This window comes from Haemorhous mexicanus, chromosome 2, assembly GCF_027477595.1.
Source record: "Haemorhous mexicanus isolate bHaeMex1 chromosome 2, bHaeMex1.pri, whole genome shotgun sequence".
In the NCBI taxonomy this organism is placed as follows: domain Eukaryota; kingdom Metazoa; phylum Chordata; class Aves; order Passeriformes; family Fringillidae; genus Haemorhous; species Haemorhous mexicanus.
Genome location: NC_082342.1, coordinates 62087551 through 62109340, shown reverse-complemented (window position 1 = coordinate 62109340; position 21790 = coordinate 62087551). Strand labels below are relative to the sequence as shown.

The 21790-nt window shown below is 40.1% G+C and overlaps 1 protein-coding gene across 5 annotated transcripts in view; it reads right to left on the bottom strand.

Moving 5' to 3' along the window:
• Positions 1-21790, bottom strand: part of ELF1 (E74 like ETS transcription factor 1) — an 87723-nt gene that overhangs the window by 17887 nt on the left and 48046 nt on the right. For all 5 annotated transcript variants that reach the window (XM_059839099.1, XM_059839103.1, XM_059839100.1 and 2 more), the window contains exons 2-5: positions 19843-20152; positions 11491-11665; positions 3490-3597; positions 2777-2941 (exon numbers count right to left, since the gene is read on the bottom strand). In XM_059839099.1, coding sequence (XP_059695082.1) covers positions 2777-2941; positions 3490-3597; positions 11491-11665; positions 19843-19914 — 520 coding nt within the window. In that variant the 5' untranslated portion in view covers positions 19915-20152. The remainder of the gene's footprint in view (positions 1-2776; positions 2942-3489; positions 3598-11490; positions 11666-19842; positions 20153-21790) is intronic.

Sequence of the window (21790 nt, the reverse complement as noted above, 5' to 3'; positions counted from 1 at the left end):
TGATTAGAGATAACCTAGGCTACTACATATGAATACAACTGCAAGAGCAATTCTAGGCTCTCTTCAGCCTAGACTACTTCAGGACTCTGCAAGAAGTCATCCAACATTAGAGCAGTGAAGGATGTGAAACTAGTTTACAGAAATGTATTGCTGTTACTGCTGTATATCTGGGCTAGAGATACTTTATTTGGGTAGTTTTAGACTATACTGTGAGCTATAATCTCCAGGCACTGACTGATACCATCAAAAAACAGTTAACAGAGACACATCAGATATGTTTCCTTTGTTTAAAAGAAGATTTTTTTTTTTTAAAGCCCATTAAGCACTAGCATGCTTCCTCCTTTGCTTCAATAGAGCATGAATTTGTTGTTTCTCAGAGTACATCACTACATTCCTTTTTAGGAGAGAATTTTACAAAGAGGAAGGATAAAAAGTGTGCAAGACCTAAGCCTTATGTGGGCCTACCATAATTTTGGACAGCCAATTGGATTTACAATTGGTGTGTTCACTTTCCTATTTCCACGGCTGTAAAACACTTCATGTTAAAAATTTATGCTACAAAATAAGGTGACTTTAGGCAGTGAAATGTTCATCCTCATTAAATATCTTTTACCACACCAGAAAATGTAAAATCCATTTTCTTGCACTATTTTCATTGAGTTTTGTTTAAAAAACTGCATGTACAAACAAAATGAATGACATATATCTAAAATATTATGTATATAACTTATGTGACCACCAGCTGCCAGATATTCTCCACAGCAAAAACAGAACTGAAGGTATTAATATAGCAAATTTCCAAGCTTCTTTGTCTGACATTCCTTTGTTGTCCTGTCTTTCTGATCCACAGCTGAGCAGCTCAGTGCTCAGACATTCATGAGTACAAACATCATGCTGGATATGGGCTTGGAGTTGAGCAGATGGGTGGATACAGCTCTCCTGCTGCAGCAATAAGGCCAAAAGGAAAGGAAGTGAAACCACCACATTGCTTCTGGTGAACATTCTCTTGAAGAAGCTCTACTTGGCAGTGCCATTCTGGCCCAGCTAGCTGACAATGCTCTGCACTGTGAATCCCTCTAATTTTAGCTAATGGCTTATACATATATGCTAGAAGTCTATAGAATCTATAAAAACCCTATAAAATCATGAGTGATATGGACAGGGCAAAATGATCACCATCCCTTGCAATGCCTCAGAACCAACCAAAAGAAGGGAAACAGAGTGAACTTTAAAAAAAAAATTAACTACAAACAAACAAAATCCCAAAAGAATCCCACCCACACAATGCACATTATCCTAAAGTGCACTATAAACTTCATAACATTTTGCAGCAATTTTTGTACAGCAAATCCCCAGACATTTTGAAGTAACATTTCTACATCACCCAGACCATGCCATCTACGTTACGAAGCCTCAAGTTCACTGAAAACTCGTACTTAATGAAACGCTAAGCTGATGCATATTTTCTAGCATTTTTTTTTCTAAAACAACATTTTCTGTGAAGAAACTGGTTTTCTAACCTACAGCTAGGGAGGAGGAAGGAGTGGGAGTAAGCAGAAGCACAACACTAAAGAGTATGAAAGCATCAAACCAAAGAGGTTTGATGTCTGGCAGACAGCAGCTCCTTGTTTTGACCCACACAGAGTCAACACTAAAAAAAAAAAAAAGAAGAAGGGAAGAGAAGAACAAACAAAAACCCCCCAGTTTAAAATCCTCTTACAGTACAGTAGTGTGTACAGCCACAGTAGCTTCCCCAGCAGCACTTTCGGGGCAGCTGCTGGTAAAGTTCTCCTCCACGGCAGTTTCAGTTCAGCCTTCTCAGGGGAATCAGAGACTTCCTGAACCACACCCACCCCTATGAGACCTTGTGACTCACATGGGGCTCAGGAGGCTTCCCCAAGATCTTCATAGGCCAATATGGTCTCTCTCACTCATAACAATTCCCAGCATTTGGAATTAGCAGCAAAAGTAGCAGCAAAAATGCTCCTATTCCACATGAGTATGGCCTGTATGGGTAGTAGTAGCCTTATTCTGGAAGGCTGTTACACAGGGGAACCTGTTTAAGTCCTCATGCTCTAGGATGAGCCCTAGGATTAGTTCCAGAAACATAAACTCCTTTGTTTATTTTTCTTTTCATATTAAATTATTGCAAGAGCTTTTAACATCTATATGTACAGCATAACTTTCTTCCTGCAGACATCAGCTTCAGAGCCTCTAATGGGGTCCATGCTGAAGCAGCGTGGGAAAACAGGAGCAGAATGTCTGGCTAACACCACTTCATGACTCTTTGGCACAGCACTGTCTGCAGTGGAACATCACTACACCATGTAAATGTAATCTACTACAAATGGGAATAGCACTTAATATAGCATGCAGCTAGTTTATTAACAAGAAAAAAAAAATCAGTAATATTTAAGAAAAGCTAAAAATCCCTCCCATATTCTGAACTGATCAAGTATCTTCAACTGAAGCTAAATAAGTGCTAATGAAAGTACTTCTGGATTCTCAGCAGCAAAATCTCCATGGCTTATATGGCAATTCTGCTCTGAAGAAGAAACTATAAATTGGAGCAAGCAGAGATTCCTGTAGGATAAGGAAGCTCGTTGCTACCTCTTCAACATCATAAGTACCTGTACATCCTTTCCCTGCATTTCTGGCTGAGCTCACTCAGTTATTCTGGCCTGACACCCCAAATGGTTCCAGACACCCACAAGGAAGAAACCATGCCACCCCCTACTCTTCTGCTCCACACTGCTGTTCTCTGGTAGCATCTTACCTTTTTTCTTCTTTGGTTGTTCAAATTCTGGAGTCTCTGGTGACTCAGCATAAGGGTCTGGGGCTTGGTGAACTTCCACCACCTCAGGGATCCCATCGAGCGTGACCGACACGTGTGTGATAGGAGGCACCATTTCTTCCTCTTCAGTTGCACCAAACATAGTTGCTTAAGGGAAAGGGACAAAAGGAGTATTTTCACATAGCCATGAGGACTTTAAAAGCTGGCTTTAGAGCAAAAACTTGAAAATATGACACTTCAGACTTTCAAGAGTATAATTCAATATATGGGCCGACATTTTACACAGAAGCACTACTAAAATAGAACAAGTTAATGACAGAACAGACCCCACAAAAGGCACATTTATCTGCTGATCACACATTCATATTTAAGGTAATCTGTAACTCTAAGTGTATATTCTTTTATCCTGACTACACAAACATCAACCAAACAAAACACTGAAATCTAAACCATCCAACTTTATTCACACCTTCCCTCTGTAATTTTTGACTCTTTCCTCTCAAATCTGGCATGAATGAAATCCTTCACTGCCTACAATATTAGATTTCTGATACCCAAACTAAGTACATACAGGCTCTCTGGAAATTACAAAAAAAAAATCTTACCAATTCCATGCAACCATGCTGCAGTGAATCCCTCCTCCTTTAACAAATAAACCTGGCAAATACAGATTGGATTTTCATAAAAAAACTTACTCATTCTTTTTTCATCCAACATAGGATCAGGGGAATCCATATTAAGAAGTGCTTCAGCAGCCTCAATTGTTTCCATTGTTTCATCTCCATTATGACAAGATGCTTCAACTAAAAGCAAGGGAGAAAAAAAAAATTAAGAAGCTACAAACTAGACTTAAAGCGTAACATGATATTTATTCATATTTCATTCCCAGAAAAAAAAAAGAAAAACAGATAGAGATAGAGATGGTCTTCTACTAGATGTGTAGCAACAGATTAGCTGGGGAGAAAATGCACGCTGCAATAATTTCATTTATTTAGTACAGTACATTTTTCAGATTGCATGTATTAAAAGCCCCAAACAAACCCTTTGTTTCTGCCTCATCTTTCTAAACCCTCTCTTTGCTGATCAAGCACATGCAGTAAAACAACACCCATGAAACTAAGAAATACCACTACCACAAGCAATATTCCAGAGATCATTATTTAAAAACACAATATTGCTAACTTCTTATGGCGCTCCAATGTCTTATCCACAGAAAAATATGTGGATATGACACTTGAAGACATGATTTAGTGGTGAACATGGGGGTGGTTGTGGGTTGACAGTAGGGCTTGATGATCTGACAGGACTTTTCCAACCCTAACAATTCTGTGGTTCTATGAACAGAAGTGAATTCCATAAAAAGTAGATGCCCATGAAAACTCTCCAGTCATTTAGCCTTGAGGAGAGAAAAAATATTCCACAAGTTATATTAGAGACCATGTTATGTAAAGGTGTAGCTGAATCCTAAACAATTCAAATTCATGAGAATTACATGTAGGGCTAACAGTGCTCCAAGAACACACTGGAAAGCAAACATGAAACAAGAAATGCAATAAAAGGTTGGCAAGCTTTTCAAAATTTTTAACTTCTAGACAATAGAACTTTTTAACTTCTATACAATCTCATAAGGACATCCATTAGATAAACCCAAAGCTCCTGAGCATTAATTACAATGCTTAAGGTACATGTTAAGGTCATCTGGGGGTACACAACAAAAAAATCCAATAAAATATAATTTTGCAAAATAACAGCTGGTTTAACTGGAAAAGTATTTTACCAGATGATTTTTTCAAAATAACTGTTGCATGAAAAATAACATAGATGTCAGTTCCTGGTACCATGAACATTTAAAACTGTTTAACACATCCTTTTAGAAATTACTGTTTGTTAAATGGAAATTATTGGGCCAGGCTTCCTTATCCTTTGATGTGAATTTGATGCTTCTCACTTGCCTCTATCAAAATGATAAAAAAGGCTCCATTAGTACTCTCCTCTCTAGGACACTAAGAAACCTCAGTTACTTTCACAGGCTTTACACCCCTCTCCCTGTTAAGCTTTGAGGAATTTTGGGTGGGGCAGTCACATTAAAAAACAAACAAAACCAAAAAACCACACTGACTGACAAAGCAAGCAAACATACAAGTTAAAACACAATGTAATGACCTTGGAATATTTCTGTGAACAAAAGCAAGAAGTTTATGCCAGAATTTCTATATATTAACCTTAAAAATATCACAGTAACAACAAAGCAACCAGTTCAAGTAGCCCTAAGCAATTACATAATTTAAAAAGTAACCAACCAGAACTCCCTGGTTTCATCACAAACGTTTACAGCTCAGCAATTGTATCAGCAAAGATGAATGCTGGCATCCACGCATCAGCCCTACCTCTTCCACCAACTGTGATTTACAGAAGCCTCCTTACCTTCTGGATTTTTCCTTGAGGCCCTAGTGTAAAAGGCTCAGACTAATGCAAAATAAAATAGACAGGTGTTGGGAACCCCTGATCCACACAGAAACTCACCCTGATTTCTACAGGACCACCTCCACCCTATATCTGGCAAAGACATTCAGACAGTTAAGGATCTGCACCTTTGGGCTGATACCCCCAAACAGTCTTAAGAAATGAGAAACATTTCTTAAGGAGGATAGCATGAAGAGAAAATGAGTATGGACTATGGTCCTGACCTTGGAAGCAAGAGAGGGCAGTAAATCTCTGACAATTTTGTCAGGCAGCTGACAGGCTCAGGAGCTCAGACCCAGGGCATCTCAGCCCCAAGAGCCACACAGCATCCCTAGGGAATGCCTGTCCATCAGGAGGAGAAAGAACATGCACATCCCATTCAGTCTGTGGCCATGTACACTCTTGGAATGGTGCTGGTGACTTGATACTTCTGGTTCTATGTTTAATCTGGATGAGAACTTCCCATATCATCTACCAGCATTACCAAGACCTCAAGAAGGATGTCACATCATACAAATATAAATAAATGCACACAGCACTGCCAAAGCAGCTGTTCTGAGTTCTGACACTGTCTGAATGGACAGGATGGTTAGCCTGCCATGATCCAACTCAGCCAAAGTCATGGAGCACGGCTGGTTTACCACATAGAGTTTTAAAGCCAACAGTGGTACCCCCATGTTCTCAGTTCTGCAGGCAGGGAGGAGAGAGCAGGTGCTGTCTGCTCTTTCCCCAGAGAGCTGTAGGAGGACCAAACCCACCTGCTGCCTTTCAGGTACTAAGGTGATGGAGCAGAGCCAATTCTTCACTCTGAATAATAGCAGGTGAGGAAGAGTCCAACAGCTTTACATATCTGTTACACCATGTGGCTACAAGTTTACCATCCCTATCCAAGACTAATGAAAGGAACTTATAATAGCCACATAAATAATGTAAACACAGAAATTGATATAATTTGCTGCTCACAAAAAATTTAAGCATGTTAAGAAAACTTCTCAGTCTGACCATCCACTAGACTCCCTGGCAGTCACATCCCAAGGCCAGAGACTGCCACTGCTGGGTCAAAGCCCCTTCACAGCGGGTGGCTCCTGTGACCAACGTGTCCCCCTTGGCTCCCCACACACCCATCCACAGTCAGACCAGGTCTCCTTGCCAGTTCAGCCCTGGGTTTCCCACAGCAGAGTCTCACATGCCTTGTTCCATAAAGCCATTTACTCACAGCACAGTAACACAGGAACAGCCCGAGCTGGTGCCCCAAGGAGGACCCCAACCAAGGAACACCCAAGGCTTTTACAGCCTTACATCCCTCTGTGGGCAAGTCTCCAATTCTTCTCTGTGCCCATCCACCCCACTGCTGCTGCTGTCACCTTCTTCTCCTTTCTTATCCAAAAGACCAGCATTTCCCAGCTTCTACAGTCTCTCTCCCTGTTCATTGCCTGCCTGGCCCTGATGCCCCTTGTTATCCCAAAGGTTGGCCGTTCACAGCCTCTTGTGTCTGGCTCCCACCCAGAGCTCGATCTGCATCTCACTCTGCAGCTTGCCAGCAGAGCTACCTAGACCAGATGTACTCCTCTACAAGCAGCAGCACTGTCTTTCCATCCACAAACACAGGATGGCAAAATTAGGTTTCTTAACCACTCCGCTGCTCTTGCCAACATCCTTCAAGCATCTTCCAAGAAGATGACTTCACAAAGTGGTTTAAGACCAGTTAATATTTCCCTGTTGCTGAAAGAACTAAGGGTTGTGGGTTTTCCTTCCATCTCTGCACCTGGTCCATGATCCAAACTTCTGTCACTTGGCACATGCCAGGCTCCACACTTTTTTGATCACATAGTGAGACAACTAAGATTTATAAAATGTATGCAAAGGTTTTGGGGGTATTGTTGGGTTATCAAGTTGAATTACAAGAACTCAAGAGCTAATACAAACGAGGTGTGGGGCACCTCACACAAAAAGTGGAGCACCAACTCTTTGTCCTTTTAACAGTAAGGTGCTCATTTGCATCCTTCAACATGAGACAGTGCTCAGAGATAACCAGCTCAGCTACCGAAGGCAAACTGGTGTCTCTTATTTTAGCTTTTCTACAATGCTGCAGAGTGGTATTCCAATATCTGGCTGTTATGCTACAGTGCCAATTTTAAGAAGAACTGGAATTAAATGGCTTATTTGTTCGTCTTTGCCAAAGTCAGAGCTGAAAAAATGGGGCAGCAGGGAGGGTAATTTCTGCAAAGTATCAGATTTCAAAGGTTATCTGAAATAGGCAGAAGCTTTTTAAAAAAAAAAAGGAAAAAAGGGGGAGGGGGAAGAAAATATTGGAAGACAAAAACGAAAAAGGGAAAAAGAGGCAGGGAAGAAAAAATAGGCAAGAAAAAAAAAGGAAAAAGGGAGAAGAAAAAGGGAGAAAAAGAGAAGGGTTGGGGGGGGAACCACACCTAAAAATATCTTCCATTTTTTCCCAGGGTACTCTACAAGTTTTTGTTTATCCGAGTAAGCCACAAACTTAAGTCTTTGTATCTGCATGCCAATTTCTGCCCAGTTACTGCGAATCCAGGCTCCCTATGAATCAGCGTTAGCACAGGGCTTGCCCAAACACAGCGTCCTGCTCTGAAATGATGCCTCATGTTGGAAGTTTCCCACCTCAAAGTCCTGCTTTCCCTACTCCTGTCTAATGCTTTTTTTGAAATTTTTACACTACTTTAGGCAATTCTATCCCACTCCCATGGCTTCCCTGGTGGCTGGGAGCTCTGGAGAGTGGGCAACACAAGTCCTTGTCCAGGCTGAGGTAAAGGCTGTGCTAGCTAAAGTCATAGCTGTGTTTAAATTCACTGCTGGCTTTACTAGAGACAAAAACAGGGACTGCAGAACCTCAAAATAATGTCGGAAGAAACCTAAAGCTGCTAAAAGAAGAAAGAGAGCCATTAGACATGGACAGACTTCCCTTTAGCAGAATAGCTGGCTGTTAAATTTAAGCACTTACTTTTTAGTATCCACTCTTAGCTGGTTGTTATCTGACACTGGAAAACTGACTTTAAAAACACAGGTATTTCAGGAGACCTGCAAATCACCATTTTCTTTTTTAAATAAGGCCTTGCAATTTGTAAAGAAAATTATCTCATTGAGGAGATACATTAAAAAAAAAAAATCCCTCTGGTTTTACCAGAGCTACAGGCAGCTGTGAATAATTTCTTTACCAAGTAACTGAAACCAAAACCTGTTTTTTTTGCAACTGGCATCTCATCAAGTCACAATCCTCACAGATTAACACTATGAAGTTCAGTTTCCACCTAACTACTCCTCTGTATTTCTTTGTAACATCAGAAATGACCACCAAAGAAGCTGTGCTTGTGCAGGACTGCTAGAGCTTCACAAAATGTACTAGGCAAATGGTACCAGACTTCAAAATGAACTGGTTATTAAGTACCATTATCGATCTATGAAAATGCACACTTCCATGCTCACTATTCAGACCACACAAATTTTATGTCCCTGCTCTCTCATCCCACCCCCCCCCCAAACTGTCCCAGCATAGCCACTTCCCTGATCCCATGAAGACAATGCCAGAACAGGTGAACCATAAAATGGCAGACTTTGATTAACTGTGGTTTTCAATAAAAGAACTCACCAAACATGACAAAGTAAAAAAAATATATATATATAATAAGAATTAAAAAAAAAATGTTTTCAGGAATGACATAATTTGATTAGTTCCTCCTTCCTGTGCACTTATATCCATAACTAGCCACATTATTAAGATACACAAAGTGTATCTTACTTGTCAGAATTGTACATTCTGACAAGTTGGCCTGGAGTTCTTCTGCACAAAATATTATCTCCTGTTTTTCAGAGAAATAATATTTCAATATTCCCTTTAGAGATAAAACTTAATTCAAAGGCAAATGTTCCAATTAATTTTGTTAATCACCCTTCACTACACGACAGTTAATCATTTAAAAACCCTTAAGACTGGCAACAAACTGACCATAAAATTGCCATCTCAGTTCTTCCAGGGAAAAATGTTTTTAAAGATGAGGGTGATAAGGTATGTCTGCCTATTCATTAAAAAAAAAAATTACAGCATGAGCATTAGTATAGCTAAAAAGCTGATTGCTGTCCATGTCTCAATAGGGTTTCATGTGCAACAGAAGATGTTCTTACAGTTTTTTGCAGGTTATAATTTATATGACAACTCAATTACCAACATGTCATAGCCGTGCTTCTGAAGGGCTGAAGATACATCCTATAGATGAAAAACCCTATCAGCAGTCAGTCCACTATTCTGCAGATAGATCCCTAAAAACTGATTGCTTCAGTTTCATGAGGCCTACTGCTAATTTCTGTTAGTCTAGGAGAAAAGAGAAGCCCAGTGGATGGCAGTCACAAAATAGTTCTGAAAAACTAGTAACTTTGAAAAACCTAAATCCTTCATATCAAGCAGTCATCGCTCAGTAATGTTTAGTCATAAATTATGGTGGCTTCAGTTTTGTTTTGCTGTGAACTTCAGTCTTATAAATATTTTAATGTGGAATTAGTACAGTCTTTATGATGTCTGATCCTCTCTCAAAGGCATAACGTGGAAGCAACTGAAGAGACTGGTACTAACTTCAAAGAGCAAAACAACACATTTCACTGTTGATAGCAAACAAAATCAAGAAGGAAACTTCAAAGAAGGGAGAAAAGAAAAAAAGCAGCTGAAAAACAGAGTAGGTGGGAAAATTGAGCTATGATTAGCCCCATTTCAGAGGCAGCCTAAAGCAAGCTATATTTGAACTAGGGTCTCTTCCACACAGCAGTCTTGCAGTTCAACTGGGCAGCTGTGGCTACAGCCAGTGCCTGTCTGCAGTGAACAGGGAGGTAACAGGGGCCTCCCTCCCCAGTGTCCTCTCATCTCCTGTGGGGTGCCTTCACACCCCTGGGCCCCAAATTCTGCCCCACTACAGTCAGGCTGGATAGCTTCCTGTCAGAGACCAGGAACTGAGCCACTAGTGTTGCCTGCCTTGTCCTGAGCAGGAGCTTTCCAGCTACAGTGCTGGTCCTGGCTCATCCTGCATTGATCCCCTTTCCCTTCTAAGGAAATCCACAGGATGGAGACTGTGAAACTGATAATTAGTTATCATCTTCACAGCAATCACCCCTGCAAAGTGGCAGCTCTCAATTTCTAAGGACTTTGCCTTTAAAGAAAACAAGATTTCTTGAACTATAATGGATGATGGGAACAATACTGTACTTGTCTGACTCCAAAGTATCCCAGAAACCCTTGGACACCATCGGTTACAAGGATTAAATATTTTCAGTTTCTGGCAGCAATTTGCAAACCCTTCTCAAGTGACCAGCAACAACAACCACAAAAAAAAAAAAAAAAGAAAAAAGAAAAAGAAGGTTAACAAGGGCATTCACGAAAGCAGAGTTTCACAATTACTCATGCATGTAAAAATTCACACACAATATATTACAGTGAATATGGATTCACAAAAATGACGCCATGAAATTCACACGGATGCATTAAGTGGTGCTTAAGTAACACTCTGGGGAAATGCCAGTTGTAGTGTGAATAATTAATATGAACAGAAAGTTGGCAAGAGGTCTCAATATGAAATACTGTTTGAGTATCAAAAACCTTCTTGAATAATAACCTAACTTATTTGTATGGTCACAGTCTGTTCACAGATAATTCACTACTAAGAAAAAAATACTGAGAACAGCTCATGTCAATTTACTCTGTGAACTGTTCCTCATGTCAAGTTAATGTTGAGTTCTTGTTCTGCTTTTGGTCGTAAAAGATTTATCAGAGCATGTTTTTGGAAATAATGTCAAAATTATTAGTGAAACCAGCAAGCTGTCTCCATCCCTGGAGACAGTCCAGGTGTGGGGCTAGTGGCTGAAAGAAAATCTGGACACCGATTGGTGCGACCACACCATCCCAAAAAAAACCATTTCTCCTCAAACCACGACATTCTCTGAGCAGGACTCTGCCTTAATCACTGTTGATGGATGAAACTCTTCACCACTGGGAAGAGTGCAACTTTGGGATTGCAAGCCACCTGCTAACAATATTAATGCCATTTTCTCTGTCTTGTACAGAATTAACAGCATTCAACACCACTATTCATTTTGCTCCCTGCTGCTTTTTGTCATTTAACTTTTTTCCTCCACTAGTCACAGCCATCTTGATACAAAGACACAGACATGTCTTTGCACTAAGAGAGATCAAACTGGCACAGAGATGGTTTATTGCCTACCTGTGAGGGTGATATCATCATCTTCTATGATTTGCTCTTCTGCAACATCCAGAGAGTTCTCAGTGATCATGTCACTAGGTTCATCCACGCAGGTTAAGCCAGAGTAGTTATGTAGGAGTTCTGCACTAGGAACATGCTCCACGATGACAGCAGGGAAAATAGATGGATCACCAAGCTGGGGGTGGAGGGAAAAAAAAAAAAAATATTAGTTAGACTGCCTCCAATCTAGCCACTTAATGACTAATATTTCAACAGACCTGTACTAAACCATCTGGATATTAAACTGTCAGGAAGGAGTATTAGAGATGATTTTTAGCACCTGAAAGCAAAGAGCAGCAGTGTCCCACCAGGAGCCAGAGGCTAAATATTGCTGTAGTATCTACTGTACTGACTGTACTTCAGTACATAACACCAGACTTGCATGACATAGTTTTGCAGCATTAAAGCTGACAATACAGAGGAGTGGCACAGCACAGTAAGTGCTAAACTTTGCTGGCAATAATACTGGGTGAACAATTTGCTGCAAACACCTTCAACTTTTGCTGAGAGTGAAGGAGTCCTGTGGCTGTGAGGACTGGACAAAGCACTCACAGGCAACAAAATCCCTATGAGACACTATTTGAAAATCACTATTTCAGGGGACACTTGTTACAGAAGGAAGGGGTATAAGAGGTTGATCTAAGTGCTGTAATACATTCCTTTTCTAGTTCTTATGGCTCTACTCATTTGATATTGCTCACACCACATCCCCTCGCTATTTTCCTTTCAAAGTCTGCATTTAGACAACATCCTTTGGTCTTGATAGTCATTTCTCATCAGATACAGAGGAAAAGATGCAGCTGGAAACAGAAATCAAACTGACTAGCAATAATAACAAGTAGCACACTCTCTGAAAAGGCAACCGCTCAACAGGAAGAGGTTTTCAGCAAATAACATCTACCACAGACACTGTATTTTTCAAAGTGAGTATTTTTAAATGTGATTTGCAGGAAGAAAGTTATAGCAGATTGATAGCAGAACAGGTTCAAAGAAAGTCTAGTGTAACTCTAAGGTTCCCTGACTACAAAAATAAAACGCATTATGAATGTGTCAAGCTTAAAAACAAGAAAAAAACCTAAAAAGTGGCTAAAACATATTTCTGAGAAAAACAATATATGTACATTTGGTCCTACCCTCCACAGAAGAGCACAGATATGTAAATATCATAGAATCATAGAATGGCCAGGGTTGGAAGAAACTTTAAAATCATCTAGTTCCAATCCCCCTGCCATGGACAGGGACACCTTCTACTACATTAGATTGCTCAAAGTTCCACCCAGCCTAGCCTTAAACACTTCCCAGGATGGGAATCCACAACTTTTCTGGGCAACCTGTTCCAGTACCCTGCCACCCTCACAGTAAAGAACTTTTTCCCAATATCTAATCTAAACCTACCGTCTTGTAAGTTTGAAGTCATTCCCACCTGTACTGTCACCATATGTGCTTGTAAATAGTCTCAATCTTTCCTGTAGGTTCCCTTCAGGTATTGGAAGGAAGATGAAGTAGATTTTTAACCACATAAGTTAAAAACCCAAGGGAAAAACCCAACTGTATGATTATGCCCTTGTTTAAGAATTATTCATCCCTCACTCCTGTCAGGGCACACACCATCACCGACAGAAAATGGTATCAGAGCTATCTGCTCAACCCAGACAGCAGCTATTGGAGTAAGCCTCCCCTAGGCAAGAGTCTGGACCATAAGTACTGAACGTAGAAAGTGCAATTACAAGTTTTAAAAGGCAGTAATTACCACTTCAAATTGCTCTGGGTTTTCTAAAACATGTCTCAGCAAAAACTGTGGTAAAGGGCAATCAGGAAAAAAAGAAGAACTAAAAACCAAAAATAGTATTTTAATGGGTTTCTCTCATGGACAGTCTCCTAAATAAATTTAAAAAGTCAACAAAACCAAAAATTTTAAAAAGACCCAACAAATAATGACCTATTCTACGAAACGTGTTTCAAAAGAGAGCAATATAGTAGAAGATCAATAAAAATTAACAAACTGCAGACCGGTTAAAGCCCTCTTGTGCAATCTTATCACCAGATGACAGATGTATATCAAGGCATGCAACGGGACAGCTGTTACCCCACACCTTTGTGGGCACCTCTAACCAATGCTGCATCATGCTGGAGAAACCTGAACTCACTGATGGCCAAGAGGTCCCTACTGTTCTTCAGAAAAAGTCATGCTCACATTTTGAGTCCTATTTGTTTACTGACCCTAACATCCTATTTACTTCCAGGCAAGAATAAACAAATAGATTTGATTAAGTAAAAGCCACGTCAATAAAACAGGATAAAGCACTATTAAGAGAGAAGAAAAAAAAAAACTACATGCATTAAAAAAAAGTTTTATTTTCAACAATACATTCCATGAGGTACAAGGTAGATGGTCCATTACAGCCTCATTCCTGAGATCCAATTATGTTCTACAAATAGTTTAAATACTTCAGTTTCAATAATATGCCATGATACATAGTTTTTGGGATTTAAGTTACAGACAGCTGTGGTGCAGGCACTTGGACACGAGCTAGGAACCCCAAGTTTCCTTCCCAGCCAACAGACAGAAATGGCATTTCTAGGGCACAATTTCTTTACCCAGTTTTAGGCTCCTGTGCTACGATAGGTGGTCATGCCCTAAAAACACCTATTTCTCTGCATTGACTATGAAAGGGTGGAGGCATTGGGGTGCTTGTTTCTGGTGTAGGCAGCTGTGTCCCACACACTCATCAGCAAGTGGCCAGCTTCCTCCTCCCTGCCACGTCTGCACAGCGAGGTGCGCTCCTTGCCCCGCTTCCACCCTTGCACCGGCTCAATAGCTGCAGTGTCTGCGGCCCCAGATCGAGTTGCCTGTGCTCAAGATAAGCCTTAAATTAGCTTCTGCTGGAGAAGAAAATTACTTTGGCTCAGCTCTGTCCTTCTCTAATGACTGATGCTCACAACACTGGCTAGGCCTCTGAGAAGATGAGTTGTAGAAAAATGTTTCAGAATAATAAACAAAACAGATAAAATCAACTGATTATCACGTTTTCAGATCAGTTTCTCAAAGCCCTATTTATATTACACCCCTATATTATATACTTTGCTATGAAACCTAGTTACAAAAGCCCAAACATCATGTTTCTAAAATATGCTACTAGTGACCAGAATGTTTCCTGAACTGTGCTGCTTCACACAGTTCCAAAGTACTTGGTTTGATCCATATGATCAGATCTGAACTGCTCTGCCAGATTAAACTGGTTTTGGCCATACCTAGAAACAATCATCATACACACAACACTCTGATATGGTTGCTATACCTGTCTGCGGGCAGAGAAACCCCCATGACAGGGCAATACCTCTTCACCTCAACTTGGTGCCGGACTACCAAGGAAGCTGCTGACACACTATGCTTCCAAAAGGCTGGAGATAAACAGAAAAGCACTTACTTGTGCTAAGACACTTTAAATATGCTTTTCTTTAACTTAATCACAGTTTGAACTGGAAGAATCAGAGTAAATGTCACTTCTTGTGGTCTATTATTTTGTGGTCGATGTAAAACTGTTGTTATAACTGCTTCCAACTCATTCCCTACAGTGGTATGATGTATGGACTTTCCTTCCTGCCATGGTTGTGAAAAGGAAAGGAAAGAACAAATTCTAATATGCTCCTATTGAGAAAGGCATTCACACAACTGCAAACCAATTTAATTTGAAATGCATTTTTGTGGAAGTGGCCATTGCTTTTTTAGACAGCCTTTCATTCAGTTTTAAAAGCTAATACTAATGTACACAGATGTACACATGGCTATTGTGAGGTAATATTCTTGATTTCACTGAAGGTATCTGAATTCCAGTTGAGAGCCAATCTAAACCTTCCTCTAGCTATGTTGTTTTGTAAGACAGAAAAATAATTGTACACATTTGGAACTGCAAAAGAGCCCTTTTTTACTATGGCTCCCTTTGAATCTAGTGTGTAATGAGAACTACACACAGGGAATCATTAAATTAAGAACTACAAGGTAGTGATTCAATTAACACAAATTAAATTACCTCTCTAATAGCAAGGTTGCAAAATAATTTATTTCTAATACAAACATGCTTCTATGTGCCTAGCAAAAAGGAACAGTTCAAACTATCCCAAAGCTTTTTTAAAAGTCCCAAATTAAAGTGTCAGCAATGATTTTCAATAAATTGATAGAGAGATCCACAAAAGAACAATTTGTGTATTTTTAAATTTCTCCTACTTCTGCTACTTCATGTTTCTCATAAAAAATATAGGTAAAATATGACACCCTAGATGCACCAAAGCTTTGACTTGGCTTCAACCCAATTCCCATGTCTGCTAGACACATAAAGCAATTGAGCTACTGCTAAAATCTTCCCAAATCTTAGACACCAAATCCCCATAGACAGACCTTTACCAATTCAGAGGAATGCAAACTTCATACAGATGAAGTTCATAGAAAGTCCCATGAGCAGGTCTCTGAAAGCATTGGTTATATTCCACAATCCCCTGAAAACTGAACCCGGCCCTCCTCTGAGGGCTAAAGGCAGCAATCTTCCTCTCTGCTCTCTAATTCTTTTAGTGTGTTTGACATGCTGACAAGGTGTTTCTCTTTCTCTCTGAAAATTGTCTCATGAACTGTCACCAACTGACAGAAGATCAAAATACCATCCGGGCCACGGAAATGGAAAATAAGGAAGGGGATTTCTTCTGCTTTGGAGGTACTGTCTTCTCACACTACAAGTCTTTAAGGATGACAACTTGTCCCAGAAATAAGGTGACTAGCTTTTAACTGGTGCGGAATAAATTTTGTGTGAGTGAGTGGTGGGTGGGAAGAAATACATGCAATAGATAGTAGAAGGGAAAAGCTACATGGGGAAAAAATAAAGGAGAAAGCAACCTCAGGGAAAAAAAACAACTGTCTTTTCAACAAGCAACAACATGCAATACAGATGGCCATTTATATTAAAAACAAACAAACAATCCCCCCCACCCCCCCAAGAACAATTAAAACACCTCAAAAATCTAAACAGAACTAGGAGAAGTGACCTTAGTGACTAGAAAACAGCTTTTGAAGCTTTCCTTTGCTGACAGTCCCTGTGCAGAGGCAGAGGTAGCTTCTCAACTTTAAAGGTGTTCCCACTGCCAGCATCTGAGAAGGGACCAAACTGCACAGAAGGATGCTGCAGGCAGACACATGATGCTCACTCTCCTGGGAAGACAGCCTCATTACAGATTTCATATTTTCCCTAACGTCTTTATAAAACTGCAAGTGGATTAAGGGAAGGAACCTTCTGCAGGAGCTTGAAATAGCCAAAAAAATGTAGACTTTCACCTTGACCAGGTGGCTTAATCTTTCTGAAAGCCCATGGAGATATCAGGGAACATGGAAGAGCAAAGGTAGGCATGAGATGATGGTGCAGAAGTCATGGCTCAACCTAAGGTCTCAGACCCCTCTTTATCAGAAGAAAGGAAGAGAAACAAATGCCAGAGGTACAGAAGGGGTCTCCAGGCACAGGTTACTACAGGCATTAGAGCTGCCTGAGAGAGCACAGCCCGACAGAGCAGTCATGCTGGGAACCATGTTAGCAATTTAATGGTTGTAATGATTCAACTTCTCCCTGGCACCATTTAAAGCTTCCTACTATGGATCTAGCCACTATGCCTGCTTTTATTCAGCTTTTTAAATTAAGAATGTCCTGATCAAAAAGTCCACAAAGGACTAAATGAAAAGGCATTGAGAGAAGAAGCTGCAGATAGGAAGAGAAGCAGGTTTAGGCAGTAGCGTTGACTCAGCCAAAGCCTGCAGGAACTCCTACCCAGTTTTGTGTGTGCCATCTCCCTCTGTCTCACAACAACAAAAGAACCCAAACAAACAAAACAAAAGCACAGAAAAGACAGGGAAAAAAAGCAAACTCTCTATTTTAACCAGATCCCTGACATGTAGCAGAAGCCAGACAGGTTATTAGTAGCCTTAGCCCAAGACACTTGTGCCCTTCTGAAAATTATAAGGATATTTTCACTTCATTTCTTCCTCACCACAGATCTACATTGATCACATGATCAATGAACCCTCCAAGAATAATGAAAAATTTAAAAATCATTCCTTTTTAAACTGCAAAGAATAAAGCTGATAAGAGCAAGCCCTTCCTGTTCACACAGGTACATGTGACTGAGCCCCTCCCGCTGGCATCTGCCACTGAATGCTTACATTTGCAAACTGTTCATAATTTATGGTTGTTTAACCAAGACTTAAAAAAAAAAAATAAAAAAGCAAAATAGCCATGAATTATGACTTCCCTGAAATACTGAGCATAGTTGCCACTTAGATCCTGAACCTCTCCCGACAGCTGTCCCGTGTCCCAAGAGCTCTTGGCACAAGAGAGCTCCAGGCAAAGCTTTGACAAGAAGAAAAGTACCAAAGTTCTTAAAATTCCAGCTTGTGGGGGCATTGCAAAAATAATTATCAAAAGAGGAGTTAAATGACACCTTTTGTATACAATGAAGACCAAAAAAAAATGCTTTTGCCCAACACAGCGCACTTACAGAGCTAACATTTTTACAAAGTACACAAACTGTGTTGTCCATCCCTAAATACAACTAATCTAAGAACTTAGAAACTTTAGGAGTAGGAATAGCTCCTGTGTAGTAAGAAGCAGGTCAATCAAGTATAAGCAAGAAGCAGTCTTTCGGGGGTAACATACTACAAGCCCTCAGCCAAACAAAACTCTGTTTCAGCTTCCCAGGTCTACACCTGTGCAGGACTTCTCTTCTGCAACTGAACCCAGTGATTTAAGATTTACCTTCAGGCAGCCAGCTAGCTGGCTACCTGCATCTTTGATATCTGAACTCAGTGAACCCAGTGATTTAAAAGGAGCTTGCATCTGACCGGAGCAATGGACTTCCTGCTATGCACCCTCTATCTCTGGCCTTTCACATCTTTGATTTCAACACCGTTAGGGTATGCCACAGAACATCTTTTCTTAGACTTCATCCAGAGCAGAATTTAGTGGGGTTATGAGATAAACATCAAGGTTGAGTTTGTTCTGAAGCTGGAGAAAGCTCTGTTTAGAAAGGTTTTACTGTCCTGTTAAGCGCTCTTTAGTATTTTTAAAGTTTTTCAGGTGAGCATCTGAAGAAATTGCAAGAAGCAGAAAGCACAGCTAAAGAAAACAAAACCCCATCTGCTCACACTACCCCTCCCACGAACCACACTGAAGTAGCCCTCCCTACCTCAATTCTCCCATCTCCTATTGGCTTGTAAAGTAAAGCCAGCAATGAACAACCAGAAGAGGCAATAAGTAAGGCTCATTTTTGACTATGCTTGTGCAATTCCCATATCTAAATCCCCAGGCTACCACAAGCTCTGGAAAAATACAGGGAAGGAAGTTACATTACTAATTCCACCCAAAACTGAGTTAGCACTTTAGACAGACAACACTCAGTTCAATGAAATGATCGCATGACTCTGACAGCAGAAACAGGCCAGTGACCCAGCCAGATATAAGGCCATACAGAAATCCAGAGACAAGATCATAAAACCAAAAGCAGGGTACTTTTTTAAGAGAGGAGAATAAATGCTTTTTACATTAACAAAAAAGGAACAGTTTGTCATGGCACTTAGCCTTTTAAAAAAGCTCAGACACCTAATTTCTTGTTAATAAATGCAAGCTCTAATACTAACCACCAGCTATAGAGAAGCTGCATTATTTTTACAATAGGAATCCTACACTGAAGCTTCAGGACTCACAGGATGTGGTTTAAATAATCACTACCTAACTGAGAGTCTGTGTAGGTAGAAACAGACATATTTTCCCTGTAGTGTAAAAGAAACCAATGTAAATTACTTTCAAGCCTATTTCTGAATAACCCTCATGCATTAACACAATTTAGAAACCAATCTATAAATAACAGTGAGCAGGTACGTACTGCCCCTTCCAGTCATCTGCAGGGTGGCCATTACTTCTATTCAGAATTTTATCCTAGTACACTAGAGAAGTTGAAACTACTATAAAATACCATCATTTTGAGAATTCTATATCACATATACATGGATTCTACTGGCACAAATCAGCAAAACAGGAAAAATATTTTTGGAGGAGGATGTCTCTGCAATACTGCAGAGGTTATAACATTTCAGCCAATTTCTGTTCTGCGCATGCAAGTTACAGGAACCAACAGGAAGCTTTTGAAACAGCACAAAGATCTGCTGCAACAATAATGACCTCAATGTTTCCTTTTTGTGTTTTACACCACATTTTTTCCTCGTGTTTCATAATATTCCTAAGACCAACTTGTACAAATACGGTTTCTTACACTATCCCATACCTGCTGCTCATCCTCCATGACGTTGCTGGCAAATTCAAACACAAGCTCATTCTGCTGTACAACTGCTGCCATAATAACGCATTCCCAGGTCTCAGTTCCACATACAAAGAAAAATGTTCTTGAATGTGAAAGAGCAGAGAGCCTCACTGTGGTCCAGCTGGGCAGAAAGGCAGGTTCACAAAATGGATCGAGTGTCAATGTCTATGTTCCTTAGATCATCAGTGTTCCTGGGTTCTTCTCTTCTCAAAGCAAAACAAACCAAGGCAAATCCTTTCCTGAGTTGCTCTTCCCACCTTGATAGCCTTTACCACTGTGGAGGGAAAAATAAAAAAATTATCATTAAAAAATTGTTACCTTAGCTATGTGAAATAGTAGCAGTAGCAATAAAGCTTTCCACATATTAAAACTATTCTATCTACGTCCAAGAAAGTCAGACACTTACATGTCTCCAAAGGTATTTCTTTTACTGATTAATGTATGAGAACTTTCATTACCTGAAACAGAACTGTTTCAGGAAATAAGACATCAGTTTCAAAATGTTTAATATTAAAAGCGTGAGACTAAGGAAATGTTACAAAAGTTAACAAAGAGAAAATCCATATTTTCATTTGATCCAGAGATGCAGTTTTCACATTCATTAGTACCTCTCATCTTCACAGTTTATTCAAAATAAAAATACAAAACTCAGACCTACTCAGCTGTAGGATATCCCAAGTATACCACATTTCTTCTTTACACACAGTTCAAATTTAACAAAGTTGCTGTTTTGCAAGTAAAATGTTCTGGATCTTGAATCCCATGTCAAAATGATGAAACCAATAAATAAATTCTTCGTACAATCCAGAGAGTGTCCACGTTCCTACATGAAGCAGCTCTTCAGCTTCATGTTAAAAATGCACTGTGAATGTATCCTTATCTCTACCAGAGGTTCTCAAGCAGCCGGAAGGAAACAGCACTGACCACGTCATGGCAAATTAGAACTGTCAAAAGAACTGCACAGTACAAAGAAAAAAAAAATCCCCAACTACTGAACATAAACAGCTTCGGTGAAAGGATGCCTGCCCACAGCTCCCATGCTGTTACTTACTCATCAGTGCCAAAGGTAAACTTGGTTAGGGTGAGCTGACCAAGAGGCTGCTGCACCAGCTCTGGGGAAAGAGGCAAGCGCAAAAACAACTCTTCATATACAACTCAGGTGACCCAGACGTTAATTTAAAAACCTACTATTTCAAAATAATAACGGGAGCAGGTGTCTAAAATTAGGAAACTAAGGAGTGTGTTGGTGCCTAGGAATTTAAATCAATATATTTTAAAAGAAGAAAAATGTGCAGTTCCTAGTGTTTTGCGCAAAATTCTTTAAACTGCCTTCAATTAAGAGCTGCTGTGACAAAAGAATAAGGGGCAGAGGTCTAAGATGTACCCATCCAGAGTGAGACCCACAGGAGAATCAAGGTCAGTGCCAGTGGTGATGATTAGCATCTGCCTTTGTACAGGACGTTTAACTTCGCCTTGTTTTTGCAGTAGGGTGAAACTCAAAAAAATGAAGATCATCTTACTCTCCCCAGTGCCAAGCAATTTAATTAGGGAGGCTCATGTCAGAGACTTGTACTCCCTCACTCTAGGAAATGTAACAGCTGCTTTTCCTATATAGGTTGTGGTATTCCCAAATTCCTAAGTAGTGATGGTAGAGCATTTAGGCATTTAAGTCACTAGATCCTACCCTTCTAAGAAATCAGGAAACCCAAGATTATGCAAACAGGAGAACCTCCCCAACTTCCAAAGCGTGCTCTAATTAGCTGTTAAAAGGTTTGTAAGAGTAGCCACAATCTTAACAACAGAATATTTGCTTTAATGAGAGTTGCATGCATGAACAGAGAAAGAAAGTGCTCTAGGAACCATTTCAACCTCAGCGCTTGCCACTTTAGTGGTTGACTTGAGCAGTTAACAA